Below are 22498 nucleotides of genomic sequence, written 5' to 3'. Positions count from 1 at the left end.
TTATTTCCTATTGTCTGCATTACTGGATCAAGGACAGGACGCCAAATCCTCCTGCTCAAAAGCGAATGAACTAAGCTCATGGATAGCATAACACACTGTCCTCCAGTGAGGAGGATAGCTTTTCAATATCTAATGGAAGCAACTCAGCAGGAAGGACTGACAGGATCCTGCCTGGGAATGCATTCAAGGCAGGCAATAAAAGCATTCAGCCAAAAGAAAATTAGCTATAGCTGCTTCCACAGAGAGAAATACAGAATGCAAATGTTCTCTTACAGAGAAGGATTTTGAGAAGAATCTCAGACAAAGGCTGGTTTTTACCTTTCCATAGGACAAGGAAGACTGAAGAGAGGGGTTTTTTTAATGTTTCTGAAAGAAACTCTTAAAGCTCAGTTATAATTGCCAGGTTATATACAGGAAAGAAGAGGGGTCAGAATCAAATTAAAAATCAGATTTGCAGGAAAAGATCTGAAGAAAATGAGGTAAACCTTCAGCTGAATAACTTATTTGCTTTGTTGTTACTGAGAATGTCCCTAGAAGACTAAAATTTGGAAACTATTGTGTGATACTTTAATAGAAGACTGGATCACACAATATATGATGATTCTTAAGTAGTTCTCTTTTCAGCACTTATTTCACCAAAGGAAAACTTTCCTTCAAGAGTTGCAAATACTAATATTAACTTTCCTTTTAATAACAAGATAAATATTGTTAACCAGGATTTTTAAAAAGGCATAAAGCTGTTCACAAGGGAAATGTAGTTCAATTATAAACTGAAAAAAAAGTTGGTTTTTTTTTTCCTTCAGAAAATACATGTGTGGACATCATATTAGTAGTACTTGTTTACACTGAAGAAAGGCTTTATGAACTACTATCCTACTTTATGAAAATACTATCCTATCCCATGATTAGTCCATATTCAGAATTTTGCTTCTTTGGGGGGTTTTATTGTTTGGTTTGGTTTCTTTAAGGATTATTTTTCCAGAGCAGCATTCAAATGGCCATTTTTATTTATTTATATTTTAAAGCTGGCGCTTGATCTTGAGCCATAAAAAATTTAAAGCTATGTAAATCAACTGCAACAGAAGAAAACAATTATACTTTCTTTTTACTTTTATATAAAAGGGTTTAACTAAATTAATTTTATAATATGTGCTAAAAGAAAGGTTGATTATTTTAACACAGACACTTTAAAATATGTAGAACTGTTTTGTATTATCCCTAGCCAGCTTTCTATTAGGGGAAAAAAAATAAGAAAGAAAGAAAACTCTTATCTTCTGTTTCACAGCTGTCAGTATCTGGGCAGATGGCAAGGACAAAATGTAATTTAGTCAGAATTCATTAAGTACAATTAGGCAATTTGATAGCAATATAAAAGATTAAGATGGACATCTGAGCTAGGAGGTGTCAAAGACGGCACCTGTTTGCTTCGTTCAAAAATAATGAAGAAAGAAAACCATCTTTGTTAACAGTGAAATAAGTTACCTGTAGGAACATTTGTGATACAAAGCTGTGCTATGGTTGCACACAAACAGTCATGTAGAGAAAAACCTACTGCTCTGCCTGCTAAAAATCAGATGGGATTCTGATCTAAAAGTATAATATAAGGAAAAAAAAGCAAAAAAAAGGCCTACAACCTCGACCTTTCCACATTAGCAGTTCTGTTATAGGAAAAAAAAAGAAGTGGAAACACATGGTGAATTTTTGAAAGGACATATCTATTAGATTGGTTGTCATGACACAGAATACTTACGTAAATTCTGTCCTTACTGTACCGAACTTTGATATTGTGAAGGAGAGTGGCTTCATTTAAATACATCAGGGAACCTGCAAGTAAAAAACAATCACATACCATTAAGAGCTCAGGACTACCTTTAAGTACAGAACAAAATCTAAATCTTCAATTAAGGAGAATTTTCTTCCCCTCTCTTTGTTTACAGTTTAACCCTATCATTTCTTCACACTGTCTTGAGAACAGGAGTACTGACTCTATATACATTTTAAAAACCACAAACCTGCTCTTAACTGTACAACTGGAGTTACAGAAAGCCACTGAAGAAAGAATTGGACTGCAGAAGCCTCAAATACAGGCTCTGCTTAGTGTAAGCTGCTTTAACCAGCCTGCCTGTCTAACATGGTGCATCTGCCTTCACACCAGCCTCTAAGCACAGAAACTGCTGCCTACCAAAATCCCCACCAATGACTATTTCCTTCCTTCCTTCCTTCCAGTTTCCCTCTCCAATCTCAGCCACAGTGTCTCCAGGGTAATGCCACCCAACTGACATTTGGAGTAACAACTGGCTTCTGGTGATTTTTGAATTGATGAATATAAACATCTAATCTGGATCTGGAGGCAGCAACAGCAGCATCACAATCCCAGGCACTAACCCTTCCCTGCTTCAGTTCTGAATTTTGTGAGTACTAGGCCTCCTCAGAGAAACTGTCAGGGGTAAAAAAAATGCTAACACATCAAAACTTAGCTGTATCTTTCTCCTTTGTTCTTTAACATAAAACACCTGACCCTGAGATTAGCTCATTTGGTTAGAGCACCGTGCTACTAAGAACAGTGTTTGATCCCTCTATGGGCTAATATTAATTTAAAAGCTAGACTCAATGAGTATTGCGGGTCCTTTCCAGATCAGAACATTCTGTGATTCTCTAGCTGCTGAAATGTTACAGGATGGTTGCACCCACAGAAAGCTTCAGACTTTACAGGTTCACATTCTGGCAAAGCTGGTCCTTGTTTTCAGCTACAAAGCCCTGGAAAGTGTCAGCAGCCTTAATTACAGAGGTAATTTTCAGTTCCCACTATAACACTGTTAAAAATATTTTCCCTAAACCAAATGAGGGCTCTACTCATTACACAGCCTCCATTTTTAAATATGCTCAATACTTTTTATCTCACTGCTTCAAGTGAAATGTACAACACTATTTTGTGTAGTGACAACTGACAGACTGCCACACTGATAAGCCTTACAGTAATACAGTACAAAAACTTCTATCCGTCCAACTACTGTGGATGGAATAAGACCAATAATGTCTTTTCTTTTTAAGGGAAGACTGGACATGGCACTTAATGCCACAGTCGAGTTGACACGGTGGTGTTAGGTCAGAGGTTGGACTCAGTGATCTCAGAGGTCTTTTCCAACCTAATTGGTTCTGTGATTCTGTAATAGTAACCACTAGCTTGCACCTCACACAAGTAACCTCACACAAGTGTCACATACACACCTCTTATCTATAATGACCAACAAAGTTGTTTTATGTTGAACTGACACCCTTTCTCAAGGGCTGCAGCAGCAAAGTATTCTAACTTATTTACATAAATGTGCAAAAAGGGCTGCCAGTTTGCATGACCTAAAGTCAACCTGCCCAGCCACCTAGCCCCCCAAGGATACCTGAAGTTCAGTAAGCAGCTCTCAACATCTCTTTCAACACTCCTCCTGCTGAACTGGCAAAGGAAAATGGGAGCTTCTCAAAAACATCTGTGTTTCTGTTTTGCATTTTACCCTTCCTCCTGCATAGGACCGAGGAGTGGAGGTGGCTCTGTCCCCTCCTTATCTGCACTAGACTGGCCTGAAGCAAAGTCAGGTTCACCAGCAAGTTGCAGCCTCCCTTTGGCTTGCATAGCTCTGCTGAATAACAGCCCTTCCCTTCATTACACGACTAAACACAGCTTTGTTTCAAATATCTGGAATCATTTACACTTTTCAAAGGACCTTGTAGGTCAAAGGACCCTGGTTTGTTCAGAAGAAATCACCTTCCTCCACAAAACCCCTTGCACTGATATTCCTGCACTGGCAGAAGCACACAGGGCATGCTTTAGCTTTACCCTAGGTAAACTCTCCCTTTGGATCATAACAGCCTTGAAATCGTGGCTGTGTACAATTCCTTGATGAAACAGCAGGCTGGCCCCCATCCCCACAGCTCCTCCTCTGCCAGCACAGCAGACACACATTCCCCCACAAGCCCACAGTCACCGGGAGCTGCAGCAGCCGAGCACAAACACCCGGTGCTGCACAGCCGGACTCGTCCTCCCCTCCCCGCGCATTCTCAGCTCACACGCCTGAGAAAATGGCACTGCGACCACAAATTGCAGGTCTGCCTTCACCTCTTTTATTGAGGTTATCCCAAGAGAAAGAGACATTAAAAGGAAATGGGCCAGAAACAGAAACTCCTGCTTGCTCTAATGAAAGTTCAAGTCTCCTTCTGCCCCTCTATGTGCCTGGGAGGGGACAGCATGGTAAAAAATTAGCAAACTTGAAGTCATTTGGATCCTCAGTATTGAGATGAGAAATTATTACATAGTAATTGTCTATCAACATCCTTGACCATATCTTTGTAGGAACCTCTCTGAGTCTGCAGAATTTTAAAGGAAGCAGTTAATCATCAACTTTTTATTAGGTTGCTTATCTCACAGATTTCATTGTGTCCCCAGTGCCCTCATCGCAATTAAAGCAGCTGTACCTGCAGACTCAGTTGCAATAGGAGCATGCTCCTCAAGGGAATGCCACCACCTCAAGACACGCAAACTACGGCTTATGCCAGCAAATTCAAAATGCATCTTCTTTAGAATAAATCCTTTGGAAGGGGCATCCATATCCAAAGGCAAAGGAAGTCACCGGAGGGAGAGAATTTTGAATATTCATATGGCTCGTGTCTAAATATAACCAGTGTATACATGTGCATTTAGTTCCCCATATATTTACTTACACACACACATAGTTCACATAAGTGAAGCGAAGCACTAAAAACTAGGAAATGTCAATGTCAAATTTACTCACAGTGGCTCTCCTGCCCATACCACAAAGTAGGGTTTCTATAGAAAATTATTTTATGAAGCAATTGCAAGGCTCTGCATCTGTAGAACTGGGGTTTTTTTAACAGTCTTATCCAATACCCTGTCCTTTTACTCACCTTTCATGATTTTTTAGAACAGTTTTATAAGCACTCAGTATAGTTGTTTTTCCTAGAAATCGATGATAGCGAACGCAAATACTCTCTGACAGAGAAGGAAATTGAATTTGGGATTCACACATCCTGCAAATGAACTGCAACTTCTGAGCAGCAAGTTAGAGTATACTGGAAAGTTAAAATAATGTTTGATACAGAAGGGATTATTGAACAAAGGATTTTTAAGTTTTATCTTGTCACAAAGCCAAAGAAGATAATTTCTTTGACTAACTTAGTTGAATAGTATTCTGTTGAAATCTTAAATTATTTCCATAATCTCGTTTCAATTCCCTGACCAGGACATAGAGCGTCAGGACATCTCAGTAAAATCATTGGGACAGATGCACAGATTAAGTGCATTTCCCTGACAATCACCATGTACAGAGAATACAGATAACAGCTTTGAAAAGTTTGAACCCACATCCTTGTTGCAAAAATATAAGCAGCTGGAAGCAAGGCTACCTGCTTGATTCTAACCACACTGCACCATCTAAGTCAGAGCATAAGAGACAGATCTCATTTTTTTGTTTCTCATGGAGAAGCTGTAACAGCTGCATTTCCTGTCATGGGATGCAAATACTAAACCCTATTACAGGACAGGAACTGAAGTTACATCACCTAGACCAGACCCCTAGCCTTTATTTTAAACTAAGAACAATAGAAGGTATTTTTGCCCACTATTTACAAAGTCTTCAGTATTTTCACCAAGCAGTAAACACTACAGGAAATGCTGAAAAGACTTGCCTTCATCCGTATTCAAGATGTGATTGCTCTGAGAGTGCAGCAACAGCAAAATATTTAACAGTTGTCTAAAAGCTGATCATAGCACTCACTCACCTTTCCCAGTATTCTGTCCCCTCTCCCCAGATTTGACAATGGTTTCCATCCACCTAACTACAAAATACTCAATAAAACAAAAGTCCTGCAGATCAACAGTGACATTTATTACACAAGCTCACCTCAAAACTCCTTCTCCACCAGCATTCCTATATCCAATTCAAGTCTATCCTTTTTAGTGGTCCTGATAGATCTAGATTCCCATTCCCAGTTTTGGGAAGGTAATCTTAAAACTTATATTCCATTACCTCTACTTCCACAGGAATGCTATCTGACAAATTCCTTAAATGCAGGAAAATGCTATACAAATACAGGTGCTGATAAAGACACTGAGTCTTTTGTCACATACAAAAAGTATAGTTACATCCATAATGCTGAACGGAATATTTCTGAAGTTAAGCAACAGTTCTATATGGGAATTAGGCAACTGTCCATTCCTCTAAAGCGTTCATATGAAAACTACAAACCACAATAAATTATATTTTAAATGGGCTTCCTTTGAGAAGTTTAAAGGACTAGCAAAGGTCATACATAAATTCAAACAAAGATAACCAGGAAGAAAGTGGAAGCTTGTAAGGAAACAATATTAATTTCATTGTATATATGTTTTTGAAATGCAAAATGTATTTAAATTCATAACTTACAGTTATCTTCCACATCCTTTTTGCTGTCCTCCTCTGCAGGAAACACTTGGTTGATAGCAGCCTGGAAAGTCTGTTAGATAAGAAACATTAACATTGTCAGAATTCCATAAAATAGAAATATAGTTCAAAGACATCTCATGCAATCATACAAGTGAGTGCACTGTAATTATGCATGATTTCAAATGAAGTCACCAGCTTTATACTTCCGAATTGGAAATTTTACTGAGTTACTAGATGCAGACAAAAAGTGCTGCATTTATATTACTACACTACATTATAAAAATGAATTCACTGTAATATATATTTTAGTGCAATAATATTTGATTCTCAGGTGGAAAATTGCATGTCATACTGTGCAATACCAAAAATAAGACTAAAAAAGTAATGCAAAGGTAACAGCATTATAAATTACACACAATTTCCTCAGTTTTGCAAGGAAGAAAGAATAAAATGCAAATCATTAGTTCAGTCAAAGGATTGTGATGTTGTTATGATAGTCTGTTTTAAAATATCCCTACTTAAAATATTAATGTTCAATACATAACATCCTCTGTATCACCAAATACTGTAGCTTTGGTTATTGGTTTTTTGGTCTTTTTCTTCAATAAATCAATAAAACAAGACCTTCCTTCAACCCTTGTATTCCAGTTATACAAAACAACCATTTATCAAGTGTTCACATCCAACTGGAAAAATTCATAACAAAAGCATCTTTGTTTCTTTTTTTCATCTCCAGAAATCATAATTTATATTGCTGTAAAAAGGAAGGAAAAACATCCAAGCAAGCATGCATTACAGCATCTGCACAAAAATACCTATTGTACAAAGGAGATTTTTAATTCTATTTTTTTTTTTTTGTTTACTGTAGTAACAGCTCGTTTGAGCCAGTGATGAATGAACAAAACCCCTGTTGTACCAATTAAACATGACAGCCGCCATGCCACTGCAGGCACAGGCTCCTTTTCCCCATGGAAATGGAGACAAGAAGTCTGGTCTAATATCTGAAAAGGCAACCAACTGGATCTAAAGAATGAACTTAATAAACAAACATGTTTGCTGGTTTAACATTGTACTCAGCGAGGTAGTCCCATGAGAAACATCTCACAGGGAAACTTAGGAGAAAGACAGCAACTTGTTTCATATTTTCTTGGGCACGACAGTCTGAGAGGTCCTGGGGCTTACACCATCATTAACAGCCACAAATTGCAACTCTCTTTGAAGTGGGAATAGTTAAAAATGTCTCAGAGCAGAACTAATTGCTGCCAGACGGAAAGCATGAAATCTACAGTATCCCTTCCCTACCAAGTTATCATAAAGTATGCAATTTGTAGCCATAATGAAATACATTTTGTCATCCCCTTATCAGGATCTAATGCAAAAAAATATGTACAAGATGTTTTCCTAAGAGAAACAAGGCTGCTCGATAACGACGAAACATCTGAACATCCATCACACCAACTTCCTCCAAAATATTCTTTATCGGAGTTTGTGAGGGCCATGGAAGCCTTCAATGTCTTTACCTACCTCAGAAAGATGTCTGCTGATATTCAGAGTTTTAGCAGGGCAGAGATTCACCACACCCTTTCCTCCCTCTCACAGTATTACTGTAACTACATATCATCATCATCATTTTCTCTACAAGTTTGTCAACACTGAAGGTAGATCTTGTTTGGTAAAGATGTACTGGAATACAACACTTCCCTACATGTTCAGTTCCCTCTGGGAAAGTTTAAAATTAATATTATGAGCTTCACAAAAATGTACCTTCACTTGTTGTCTGCTGATGTGTAAACCCATTAATCACTAACAAAGACAGGAGAGAATAAACATGATTCCCAGCTATTCTGTGAGACACTTCATAAACTTCTGATACTTTAACATTTCTGGAGCTAAAGTCAGTCATGCTAGAGCTAACCCAGAAGAGGAATGGCTTTTTCAATGTCCTCACCACTAAGCCTTCTGAGTCAAGATAAATTTAAAGGAAAAAAGCCAAACAAACCCCTCCCCCCCCCAAAAAAAAACAATTCAGAGAATTCATGCTGTCTTATCTCCTATCTGAAAGTTAATGCTTTTCCGCTGGGCTTTTTTAGATAAGAACATAGGTACAGTTTCAACATGTTAAAAATACAATTTCACTGCCGTACATCACATTTGGAATACTTTATGTAAAGTAAGGTACTTGTCATGTAGATAAGTATGATAGCTAGATATGCACAGCTCCAAGTATTAAAATCTAGTATTTTAAAAAGAAAATAAGCTAATAATCTAATCTGTCAATAAGAAAATATCCAAAGAAATTCTTTACTATATTTTACTATTTTTAAATTTTTTTAAACAATTATTTTAAGGAAAAAAACCCTTCAGATACTTGAGGGAAGACTTCTGCATTAATCATAACTTAGGACAAGTTTGTTCTAAAGGAGTGGAGAGTATATTAATCTTATGAGACAATAAAATGGTCTTAGGAAGCAAAACAAGGTTTAGGGCATTCTGAAAGGGTTTTTTTTGTCGTCTTTGTAATGAAGCAACCCTTGAAATCCAATGGCAATCTTAACTATTCTCCCAGAAACTAGATGAGTGAAAAAAGATATCTTTCCATTCAAGCAGGATCTTCTTTCTACCATGTAATCCAATACGTGTAACCATGCCTTCCTTTATACCTTCCAGATACAGACAGGAGACATCCCTACTCTCAGCTGTATTTCACAAGTCAACCTACAGCAGAACAAACCATGTGTAAGACAGACAAGAGCATGTCTCACTTGTGCAAGCAAGTTGTGCTCACTGTTAAAAAAAAAAAAAAAGAACAAACAAAACCACCTTAGCTTGAAGCACTGAACTTTGAACATTCTGATCCTTACTTTCAAAGTACATTTACTCTTTTATACTTAGCTGGGAAAAATACCTTTCTGGTTATTCACAGCATACCAGAGCAGGTGGCCCATAAAGCCTTCCATGACCCTTTAGAAGTGGCACAGAGCCATAAGGTGTCTCTCAGTTATGGCAGGAGGGGTGTCAGCGAGTGCCTGTAGCACCTCACACCCTCCCAGTGACTGCCAGAAACTCATGACTGCTGATGTTCTAAGAAGTGCCTGCCCCCTACTCCTCTGGGCCCCATGGTGCCCAGAATGGTACCTCAAGGTGCAAGCCCTTCCAGTGCATCTCTTCCTAATCACTTTATTTACATTTGCTACCTCCAAGAAAAGAGTAAATCCCCTGTTTAGCAATTTCACTGTCATCTGCCTTCTCCTTGTTTTAACCTCAAAGAAAAAGAAGATATATATGCAACAGGATCCAAGATTACGAATCCCAGTACATTCAGAAAATAACACTTTAAGGAGAAATGAAAGCACAATACTAGCTGAATTTAACAGCTGATTCCCTCTCTACCTGCCTGCTTCCTTGTACCACTAGCAGGTGACTGCTGGTGGGCCATGGGCCAGGACTGCCAGCTCTGGTACAACCAATCCAGTTTGGAGCCTGCTCTCAGGGCAGGACTCCAGCTCTAAGTGCGACCATGCTCATTACCAAAGCCTCTCCAGTTTCTCCGGCTGTTTTTTCCTGGTATTTATTTTCCAGTCCTGGCATTTATAAACCTTACAAGCCAATGATCTACTTTTTGGGAAAAGGTTCCCATCATGTAACACGCATCCTCTGTGGCTCACCGTACTGTACACGCAGGGCAGGCTGAGTGACTCAGATCCCCAGCTCCCTTAGACACACAGTTCTGCACAGAGCTGTAAACACTTGGGGATGGGCTGTGGTGCCCAAAACTGCTGCTGCTGGGGTTTAAGTGAACTGGTGTGTTGGACCTTCGCAGAGCCTGGACTGGGTAACTTGGTTTAATAATGAAATGTGAAGCAACCTGCCACCACAATGGCCTCAGCTCCTCTGCCCCCCTTCCACTGCTTTCTGCCATCCTGAAAACTTTCCACTTCTTCCAGTTGGATCTGTTCTCTGACCTGGTTTGGGGTGTCACGCACAGCTCGGAGCTGGGAGGTGCCACTCTGCAGTGCCAGAGCTGGCCACGGATGGGCATGGGAGGGAGGGGTTTAAGATACAGTGAAACTGCTGCCTTGCAGCATCTACTGCAGCTATTGACAACACTGTCATAAAAGGCAATAATCAAACACATGCATACACATTTCCTTTTCAGACTGTGACCTCTGGCAAGCTACCAGTGCCTACAGAGAATACATATGACATGGTAATGACCCAGATTAAAAAATAATAATAAGTTACACTGCCGGGATATGTTTACAAGATCAGGTTACTCCTCTCCTCCCTGTAATTATCATGGGCAACTCCAGAGCTGCTGGATCAGGCATTCTTGCTGAAGAGCACTTCTGAACTACCCTTTTAAGAAAACAAAATAAAAGTGATAATGAGTATTAATGCTGACTACTTCAAATGAATGGTCTGAGTGCAGAAGGACAGAGTCGTCTTAATAAGCCAAAAAGCAAGGAGAAATAGTTCTTGAAAAAGAAACCAATGACACCTTGAAAAGACTGAGAAGGTAACCAAGAAAACCTTTTAGTCCACCTTTATTAATATATGGTTAATCAATTAAGTTTGATAGTTTAAAATACGGGACCATAATCTCTATATAGACTGTGAAGTGTTTGTTCCCTTAGCTGAATGAACATTAGGCTCTTAATTGATCTGCTTTTAATTCAAAACAGCCAACAGCAGAATAAAAAACTCCCTAGACAAATGAGATTTTTTTTGTTGTTGAGAAAACCATGAAACAAACTATTTGTATTTTAGGATCATTTTTTGGTTTTTGTTGTGTTTTTTTTTAATTATTTATAGTCCCTGAAAGGGGCATATATTAGAAATAAATAGTCACTCAGAAATATCATTATTATTGCTTCTGTCTCAGAGTAAAGGCTTTTGCTCTTTATGGCATCAGGACCATTGGGGAATATAAGCAGAAACAGCAGTGGGGGTGAAATTTATTTAAGTCATTTTCATATTAGTCATAGATCTGGAATATTTAATATCCTTGTCTGAATAATCTTGCTCCTCCTCAAACTGACAAATGAATACTACTGCTACTACTAAACCTATACACTTTATCTCTCTCACTCAAAAATCAGTTGTTACACTTACTTTGTATTTCTAAGGAAGGCAAAATCAACTTCCTGCCCAAGATGCACAAAAAAGAAAGCCTATAAACATTCCCCCAAAAGGAAGGACTGCTGCATAACCTTTTGACCTGTGACAAGGCATTCTCTCCTACTGCTAACATAAAAAAAAGACAACAAAACACATTGTTGTCTTTTTTACATCCTTGAACACAAGAAAAACCGAAACTATTAGAAAGGGCACAAAAAATATATTCAAAAAGATTGAAACCACAACTTTTAAGGCAATGCTAATCTTATTCTAGCTAGTACAACCCAGGAATCTGACCATTTGAATTAGGATAATTGATAGCTTGAAGGTGCTTCCTGCAAAAACTGACGTTTAGTTACGACATAATGAGTCTGAAAGATGTCATGATAAATCAAGCCATTGGAACACACTAATTAGGATGAATTAGGTCTTCATTTTAAAAGTTACATTTATTTGACTTTAATTTGATGTAGCAATTCCACAGAACCTTTTTTTTATCATATTACTTCTCAAGGCACTTGAGTTAAGAGGATTCATCTCTCAGTCTTCATCAGTCTAATGGTGTCTAATCTTAGCCAGGGCCCAGCACATCCCTGTAGGACCCTTCCCATGCATGTAAAGAAAAAGAGAGAAGCTAATCTTAACAGCAGGCTCTTCATCAGTGTCTAATTGAGAAAAATAAAGCATACAGTACTGAATCAAATGGCTACAGAGATTCAAGTCTCCTCTCTTTCACGAGCACATACTCAATGCATGTGCAGATAACTGACAAATATGTGCTTCTTGTCAGTGTGAGGGGTCCATTGCAATACAAGCTAAAGCTGAACAAAGATCCTTAGCCAAACTTAGAACAGAAAGCTGATTTTTCACTCCTTCAGGCTGTGTGCAGTTGAAGATAGGGGCAAAGACGTGGCCTACAGGTAAGGTGGTTTCTTTGTATATTTTTTCTCTGTTCCTTTGTTTGTGACACACTTACCTTGCCTTTCTGATTCAAAGGTTCAATAGTTAAATTGTCAGGGCCAATGTCCACAATCATCCCCATCTGAAACCCATCAGTTGGGTGTGGAGCCCAAACGGGCTTCCCGTCTTCCATTGTGGGATCTATCCAGTATTTCCTGTAAGAAAATATAAAACTAAAATTAATCAAAACACTTTGTATACAAATTGAATAAACCAACAGGATTTATGACACAGACTTTAGTTTATTATGTTTACATCTATTATTCAGTATGAAAGGAGACAGCCCCTGCAGACTGGAGCCAGCCTTTATCCAACTCGCAATGCTTCGCCTACAGAGGACACCCCTTGGACTTCAGCATGGACAAGACTGAAGACCAGAATCATTTTTCATAGGATCCACACCCTGCTCCCTGAAGCTCTTTATCCAGCTTCCCTAACTTGTGAATCAAGAAGGGAGTCTATCTCATGATCCAAGTAGAAGTGCAAGATAGATTCAAAGCCAAGACTATACTAGGAGTGTGTGTATATACACATATATGGATACATATGTAAAGACACACACACATATATATATGTATGTGCATGCAGTGGGGCATATGACTAACGGCTAGTTGTCTGTATTTGAGCTGGTGTGCAAATATTTGTATTTTTGCAACAGCACACGTTGAGGCATGTGAGCAGAAATCCAGTCTCTTGGCATTTGAGACAAATGAATGTGTTCACTCTTTTTGTGTGGCTGAACATATGGCTTTCAAATAACCCACAAATATATTTGGTCTCAATTGATTTATCATCCTGTAAGTCTTTTAAGGGCTGATCCTCGTGATTCTATAACATTACAGGTCTTTCTCTTAAGTAATCTTATTTTCTATTAAAAATTATATGAAAATTGTTTTAAAAATAATTTTTATCTGCAAGTGAAAAAGATGCAAAGGCTAAGATATTCAAACTTTATGCTCCTCAAGTTATACAGCTAAATAAGCTCCCAAATAAAAGGGAGTACTTGATTGCATGCAATACTCACTGAGCTAACCAGGAAAATTGCCAAGGTTGGCACTCTCTGAATGGTTAATGGTGCCATTTTAAATATGCTGAATTGGTCCCTTTTTTAGTGTTTGGTTGTTTTGGGGGGTTTTTTGTTGGCTTGGTTTTGGTTTCTTTTAAACCTACTTTATAGTCCTTACCCTCATAAGAATAGAGTCCACTCAGCTTAAAAGGCTCACTTCTCCTTGCTGTTCCTTACTCCTCTCTAAAACTCATTCACCTACTAAACTGACATGTTTTAGTGATTCCAAAATTTGTAAAAAGTAATCTCATACCACCAAGGTGTAACTTGCCTCTCTCAGCATGAAAGAAATGAGCCTGCCAAGCAGCAAAGAAAACACTGGCAATGAACTCCAGAAGTCTAGGGAAAGCCTGGGAGAGTGTCCCACATTTTTCTTTCCCATATCTGAAGGAAAAAGAAGATCCAAAATTTCTCATGAACAGTGAAGGCTACCGATCCCTTTGCCATGAGCAGCAGCAAGGAAAAGAGTGATTGGCTGGCCAGAAAGCTGTACAACTACAAGCAGAAAAGGACATTGCACCTCAGAGGATATGCCACCACATGCTGCACATAACCTGCTTTTTACTGCCTCCAAGGACAGGTCAGAAAAGTTGGAAGGGAAGGAAAAGGCTGGCTGTGATCTCTTTGAGAATGCTGCTGGTCTTGGTTAACAGCAAGCTGTATTATTCCTTGGCAACTTTATTGTGAAATATTGATGAAAACTTGTGATTTACTATTCTCCCATGTACAAAACACAGTAAGTTCTTTTAACTACACACAGAAAGTTATGTTCTAAAACCTCCAGTATCCCACTTTCTCCTGTATACTTCCACCCTTTCGCCACAGCCCATGAACTCTACAAAACAGCATCTTCATCTATCACTATACGATAAATCCTGTAAACAACATCTGTCTTCACTCACAACTGGCCATTTTTTCTTTATTTTATGATACTGAAAAAGGAATTTCTTTCCATCCAGACCTGACCTCTAGATTCAACTGCCATTGTGGGCATAGTTGCTAAACAGCTGAGTTTATTTCTGGATATAACCAAGCCTTCATTTCTTCACAAACCTATCATTTGCTTTTAAAATGCTAGTTCAAAATAGTAGTTAAACGATATGTCACACAACCACTAAAAACAAGGCTGTCTTTTACACCCCAAGTACCATGGTCAGGGCTTTGGACATAACCATGTTGCACGAGAAACAAACCCTAAAATTACTGCCAAAACTTCAGCAGAAGTAGGAATCCAACCTCTCCAGTTCACATCCAGATGCTTCTGCTTTGTTCACTGACAGGGCTTTTTGCATTCTTACATATTCTTAAAGGCAACTACATACTTCATTAATAAATTATGACAGAGGAGTGTCACAAGCTGAAAAAATCCTCTTGAAGGACCAAGCAGTGGCTGAATTCAGCCACCACCAGGAAGTGCAAATTTAAGAAAAGTACCTGAGGCTTTGCAAGCATCTAAAATGCCATTGGATGAAAGGAATCTAAATACAAGTGAGTCAGTTATTAATGGGACAATTAATTTTAATAAATACAGTCTTCTGGCTGAGAAGTGACATAAAACCAGTTGTAACATTTTGGGTTTAGCACCATTTCATCTCTGTCAGCTGGGACTCCGGCAAGGAGCACACTGAAATTGGATATCAAAACTTACCAGGTATTACCTGCTCTATTATTTACACCCCCATCTGATGTATTGTGCCATTGCCTTGAGACAGGTGCAGGCAGCCTAGTCCTGAACAAGCTCTTGAACAGCCAGTTTACAGACCAGCATTTTATATGAACAGGAACTACCAGTGGGAACAGCTTTTGTCCCGATATGCATCCATCTAAATCCAATCTACATGCAGTTCATCACACTGCTACAACAGCACACCATTTCTGAAAACAGTAAAAGCAAAGAGAGTCATGCCCAGGCTAAAAGCTCTAAGGCAACAAATTTGATAGCAACACCATGAAGCACAAGGAGTAACCTGTTCAATACTTCCAAAAAAGGAGACGAAATAAGTTATCATCCACATTTGTATTTGTGTATATGCACTTCACATACATTAATTGATTTTAAGTTACTGGATCATTTTGGTCTCCACAATTAAGACATCTCCAAAACGAATTTGCAAAGGTTATGCTTAGAAGTGGAAGCCAGCTGCCCTTTTCTCTTTCTACATAGAAAGACCTCAGGAGTATTGGAGTTTTTCTCTCTGTTGAGCACAAGAGGGATCGCAATATAAAATAAGCCTTTGCCTGAAGCTGGTAAACTTAATAGCTATTCCTTCAAATGTCAGATTTTATTTATTTATAATTGGTACGTAATAATAGACCTTTCCTTAATTATCAATAAGAATACTTAACATATTCAGCACTGGCTCAACATTAGATCTAGTGTTCAAACAACTTGCAAGACAAATCACTGCCCAGATTCAGAGAAAAACACCCACCAATATTTCTGTAACTTTTTTTCTGCACTATTATTCCCCCTTTTGGAGAATGCTTAATGACTTTTTTTCTCAAAAAAAAATTATCTACATAACACATTGTGTATAGGAAACAACTAAGAATTCCTCAGTTGAAAGTTAACACACTATGCTCCTCCCACTTATGTTTACCTAAGTAGTATTGACTTTAAGATAATGTAGTACAACTACATTTGGCTGTTGCAGACTATTTAAATAGAAATCAAACGCTACCATCTGGTGAAAGAATTCTACAAAGACAAAATATACTAATGCAATTTTAAACCTGTTGCCAGAGCCCAGAGGCAGGCATTTGCATGATCTGATCCTACTTACAATCCTATGAACAGTCTGCTATACCAAGGCACTGTACTGATTGCTCAATTAACTAATTAAAACAAATGAAAAATTAGACTTCATTAAATAACCAACAGTAACTCACTAAAATGGCTAAGTCCAAGGAAAATAAACTAATTAGAATAGGTATAGTAGTAAATTATCATTGTAAAGCAATGTTGTTTTAATATTAAAACCACCTTGCACTTGTGTGCTTAAGAGCTGCCCAAAATTCTGCTGATTACAGCAGGCACATGAGACTGCTCTGAGAAAGGTTCTATAAACATACAGAAGAGACTAGACAGAGAAAAACATTCATCCAGAGTGGTACCTGTCAGACAAATTACTTATGCACCCCTAGTTTACTGCTCAACTGAAAGTTCTCCAAATCAAAGCTCAGGCAGTATGCAACATTCTACTGCAGGTGACACAGTATTTCAAATGAACTGCAGCTATAGTAGAGATTTATTTTTATTTGAGCTAATTACAATACAGTTATAGCTCCATTGTTTAACTGAGTATTAAACCTATACCATTTTTGTTCTTTAGTTTTCCAATTTACTACAAAACTCTGCTTTAATACATTCTAGTTTATTCATGTCACACTGCAGCTTTTTCATACCTAAAATAACATCAGTAAAGTAACTCAGTGAGGCAGGGACTTCTGCCAAACTGGAAAAGAAGAAATAGACTGCAATACAGCACAGCACAGAAGTACCTCCAAAACCAACTTGATTTGAAAATCTTAACCCCAACTTGTTAATTGTCACAACCTTTTGCAGATGGATGTATGTAAAACAGAGTATCTGAGGTCCACATCTGAGAATTACTAGATAAAAATTTGTTTTAAAGCTACCTGCTCTGACTGCTTGGGACAACATGAGCACAACAGCTGATGAAATTATTCTCATAGCATGCTTATTTTCTTCTTTGCGTATTTGCATATATCAGCATGTTTTCAATACTGAGCAACCAGAAACTGATTTCTGTTGTATTTCCAGATGAACCACTCTTTTGTATTTATATTCACTTATTTAACATTCACATAGGAAATGCCTTCTCTGCTGTTGTTTTTGCTATTCAATAAGAAAAGACAAGACAGTCCCTCATGCATTAAGCTAAGGAGAAAACTTATTTTCTCTACATTAAACATGGTAATTCCCAATCAGTAAAGCACAACTGCAATACTCCATATACTCTGAATATAATAATCAAGCTCAGTTTACTTCTTTTTAGACTTTCAATTATTTTTCTTTTTTAAATAAAACGGGGGAGATGTTGTGCTGTGTTAGGTTGGAATGTTCTGTTTCCCCCTATCTTGTAATGGTTCTGCCCCAACTCCTCCCTCCTTTCCAGTTACAGTCAGTTACCCCAAATCCACCCCGGTTGTCTTGGTAACCAAATGCATCCTTTCTCATCCCCTCCCTGGTGCCAGCCACTCACTCTCCACTCCCTCCTTTATTACGAGAAGCTTCCAGCTGGAGAGCTGAATGATTGGCTCAGGCACCGGGGCCCCTCCTTCAAATTGTTCCTATTGGTGTTTTCCTCATGTCAGTCCCCTCGATCCCACCCCCCACAGTGTCCTCATTGGTGCACAGACTGACTCCTCCCTTGTACCCCTCACCCTTTAAAAAGTGCTGTAATCCTTCCCTCCTGGTCTCCTTCTGCTGGCTTCGCTGGGTTTCAGTAAAGGTTGGATTTCACCGCAGTTGGGGTTCGCTTTCTTATTCTGCTGGTTGCAGCTCCTAGTGAGCCTCGTCCTGCACCTGGCCCCGTCGCCAGCTGTAGCGCTGGGCGATGGCGTGAGGCGCTGGCCTGCAGCCCGGCTATCGGGTTAATGCCCCTGTGCTGCTAGCGCTTGCTGGCTGTCCAGCCGGGACGTCCTTCTAGCCTGACCGCTGCAATTGCCGAAAACACCTCTGCCTGGGACATCCATGCTCCTGGAAAAACAAATTTTAAGGAGCAGAAGAAGGGGTGTGGTTGGGTCAGAATTAGCCAAAGAGCTGTACAGCTTCCTCTAAACCATCTCACCTTCCTGTGTGTTAATTGCTGCTTGAGGCATTTCAGCCCAGCTGCCCTCCTGGCCTTGCTCCCTGCTCGGCCTCTTCCCCTCCTGACCACCTTGAGAAGTGCTGATTCAGGGCAGGAGATGGTCTGAGTAAGAACATGTGTTTTGAAAAAAAAAACACGACTTTATTTGCAAATATTTAAATGGCTATTGCATCAAAATAAGCTGTTAAAAAGAAGGAATTCAATTAATGGTAGGAAATTTCCCCCACAGCAACTGAATTTCATGTATGTTACCATCCTGAAAATGAGGTGATACAGGCATTGTCCAAGAACCCTCAGTTTGGAAATACATGTTTTACGGGTTTTTCAAATGTATCATATTGACTCAATCAGCACTTCTGAAAGTCTGTGCGCTTTTAATATAACAAAACTGTAGCCCACTAAAAAAACACCTATTGTAGGAAGCCTATCCAAAATAATTTGTACATCTACTGAACAGATTTCTGTAAAGCCAAGTGTCTTTCAGGTGTTGTTTACTAAGTGCAAAATTCTCAGTATTGCTCAAGAAACAAAAATAAACTTCACATGAACAAGGAAATCTGCCATTGGAGGTTACAGTGAAGCTTCAAAATATCCAGAGGAAGGACAGTTTCGGCAATTTTAACAAACATACCAACTCTGCAGATGTGGCAGAGGAAGTGAGTCCGCAAGAGAGGCTGCACACGGTAAAAGATCACTTGTGGCACACTAGCAGAGGACAAACAGCAAACATTCTCATGAACTGTACCATGTGACAGGAGGACAAGGAGTGGGGAAGATGGAACATCAAATGAGACATAGCAAAGGAAGACAGCAACATACATGGCATGTTAACTAGCAAATATTTGTCCAATTCAACTGCTGCTATACAAGACCGGGAGGAATTTTGTACAGCTTGTAAGTTTGTAAAATTCTAACCACAGAGGTTGTGGTCTTTTGACTATGACACTGAGAAGTTAAAAATTCATATTACAATCAGCAAGATGTGATGATTTCCTCTGCAATTCCTGCTCTTCTGCCAGTTTTTTAAGCTACTGTTCTCTCAAGAATGTTATTCTTATTTTAGTTCCTACTAAGAAAATAGGTCTTTGTCCCAATTCTTGTTCATTAAAATAACCTGAGTGGAGTTTCCTGACAAACCAAGAATTAAGTATGCCAAGGGGATCTGCATAAGCATTTTCAACCAACAGCAATGCGTACTCCAGTAATAGGAACGAAGCAGAAAGAGGAAAAGTATCAAAACACAAAAAACGGTGTCAAATTTGAGCACCAAAGTTAAAATTAAAGAAAAAGTTTCTCAGTTATTGTCTGGACACCACTTCAGAAGCATTACAAAAGAGAAATGAGGACTAGAAAAAACAGAACTAACAAGGCTATAAAAACACTTTTGAAAGAGGTTGTTAAATGTAACGCTTTCAGGCTTTACAAGTCAGCCCTAGTGAAACCAGCAGGCAGCAAGAGGGGAAGAAAAGGCATACCAAGGCAGAAGTCACCAAACATACAAAGACATCAAAGCAAAATCAAAAGTATCTTAAGCCATCTCATAATATATAAAGAACACATAAGATGAGCTCCTGCAGATCTAGCTGGAGTAGTTCAGGCAGACAAGGTGAACTCTAGAATTAACTCTCCATAGCAGTAGTCATGCTGTGTGAGCACTGGCTGCAGTACTCAAGCATAATGGCTTAAATCATATTCCATAAGCAGCCTCAAACTCCTTCAGCTAGCACTTTAACAGGGTATTTGTTTATACCCTCATGTGCCACTTTTTCCAAGTGTAAACATGAGAAAGAGCAAATACTTCTTGAAGGTTGAGGATGACTCTCTCTAAGCTAACGAACTCCAAATTCTCCTCCAGTTATGTCATTTTTCAGCCTTCCGCACCCATTCATCTTCTACATCTCATACTCTCCTACTGTCAAATTAGAGTGCCCTATTTCCCCACCCAGCATGTGCTGCTGCCAAGCTATTGCTCATCTTCAGGTGACCTAATACAAGAACTGATTATGTTTATTTTCTCTTAAACCTATGCACCCAACAGTCTCTCTTTGAGCTTCATATACAAGGCAAAACAAAAGCAACCAATTGGCCTAAATCTCTCAAATACAAGGGACCTCACCTCCAGCACAAAAAGTACAAAATCTAATTATCCAAATAAAATAAAAAAAAACCACTAAGAAAGTCCTTAATTTGATTCCCAAATACTTAAAAGGAGATGGATCACTTACCATAAATACTGGTTATTTATCATATAAATACCAATACCTGGTCACTGGCTTCCATAATCTGAACTGCAGAAGCTGACCATTATGACAAGCAATCAGGACACCAGAATTTTAATCCTCTGTAGACCACCATCAGTGCTGGCTAAAGCACATCTTGGTGCAGCCAGCAGGGCCTTCTACAGTTAAAGCAAGCATATATTGCATTTTATACCAGCTTTTGTCCAGTTGATTCAAAAAGAGGCTGAGATAGACTGAATCCCAGTAATTTATTCTAACTGATATGAACAGAGAAAAACCCAAAAAAAGTTCATACCCCCATACAAAAAAAATCAGAACAGTATTCCTAATGACTGATTTAAGGGGGGGGGGGGGAACCCAAGCAAAACATATACCACAAAACAAATCCCACGTTTGAGTGCTTTTGTATTTTTTTAATTCACCAGCAATTCAAGAACTCTTCACAACTTAAATATTTTTTCAGAAAAATACTTGAAGTGGAAAGCCTACACTACCTAGTGACAGTACCATCTATTTTGTGCTTTTAGATGAGTGATATTAAGCCCTTGACATTCAAGCAGCCCTACAATTCCAGCAGAGAAAGTCAAGAGCTGAATCATAAGCCAGAGCCTATCAGTAACTTGGTTCTCCATGGCTGCCTCTGTGAATAATTCAGAAATGCCCCAGGAGCTCCTGAGGGTGACCAACACACCCTCTGACCTCTCCTCTGAACCCATGTCTTGTCAAGTTTGGAACTTCAGCTATATATCTGACTCGCTGCAGAATAATCAAATGAAACTGGGTAAATACAGAAATAAGCAACCAGCCAACCTGCACTGAGTTTGATCAGTTTGATAAATACATATGCATAAATAACTGAACAGAGACACATTTGCCTGGTAAGTTTTTTTAAAGTACAACTATAAAAACCATTGCCAAACTCTTGGTACATATCAGTGTAAATGGGACTGATATTTTAGGAAACTAAGAATACATACTCAGCTAGGAGCCAAGTCAAGCCAATAAACTAAGCACTTCAGATGGCATCATCAAAGGCTGCTAGAGAGTGTGCAGGAAACCTCAGATGCTTGACCTCAATCCTGGGCAGGGAAAAAATATATTTGTACTTTCTGACTTAGTATCAGTATAACAAACAGCAAGTATATCAGATGTTTTCAAATTGTACTAACTTTGATTTGGCCACTTCATTAGAGGAGAAAATACTAGAAACTAATGACAACCAGCAGCATATGCAAATTGACATGTGTAATCCATGTTTATTGTCATCCCTCACTGTACAGAATCCATAACTCTTCCAAAGACAGAATTAGTTCCTAAAAACACCTACATTACCTCTTTCAAACTTCTTTTTCCTCTCTCCGTATCAGCTTGTACTTATTACATGGGTGTAGTTTATAGCAATGAGCTGAAACACAGACAATCTGCAACAGACCAGTGAACTCAGGAGAAACCCTCTCTTCAGAAACACGCAACTAAAAAAGGAAGATTCTTGTCAAAATCTACTCAAATATTGTATACAAATAAATAAAAAATAGAACCTGTTTCCAAGTTCACAGATCTCATTGATAAAAGTAATTCAGAGGGAGGTGACTGAAAGCTTTCTCTTAATATCATGAGATCATGAGAGTCATTAAAGACAATTTTAACAGCAAAGACAAGAAAGCTACTCCAAGAAGTGACACAGAACATGTTTTGTCAGCAACTCCATTGGTTTCCTTGGAAAGATGAGTATAGAAGGCCCATTACTATGAGACAAAAAACCAGTAATTACAACAAAAGATAAAGATCATTTACATAATCTCAAAAAAATTTTCTGGAGTAGATGATTTAGGAATAAAATACACTTAA

General features: G+C 38.7%; 1 protein-coding gene across 6 annotated transcripts in view; it reads right to left on the bottom strand.

Moving 5' to 3' along the window:
• Positions 1 to 22498, bottom strand: part of MYO6 (myosin VI) — a 100335-nt gene that overhangs the window by 57918 nt on the left and 19919 nt on the right. For all 6 annotated transcript variants that reach the window (XR_010439498.1, XR_010439499.1, XR_010439500.1 and 3 more), the window contains exons 2-4: positions 12526 to 12664; positions 6432 to 6501; positions 1751 to 1824 (exon numbers count right to left, since the gene is read on the bottom strand). Coding sequence is in view for 3 of the 6 variants with exons in the window: in XM_064707425.1 (XP_064563495.1) it covers positions 1751 to 1824; positions 6432 to 6501; positions 12526 to 12642 (261 nt within the window). In the remaining 3 variants the exon portion in view is untranslated. The remainder of the gene's footprint in view (positions 1 to 1750; positions 1825 to 6431; positions 6502 to 12525; positions 12665 to 22498) is intronic.

The sequence above is a fragment of the Zonotrichia leucophrys genome, chromosome 3, assembly GCF_028769735.1.
Source record: "Zonotrichia leucophrys gambelii isolate GWCS_2022_RI chromosome 3, RI_Zleu_2.0, whole genome shotgun sequence".
NCBI classification, from domain to species: domain Eukaryota; kingdom Metazoa; phylum Chordata; class Aves; order Passeriformes; family Passerellidae; genus Zonotrichia; species Zonotrichia leucophrys.
Note: the sequence above shows the minus strand (reverse complement) of the source record. Positions and strands in the feature narration are given on the sequence as shown.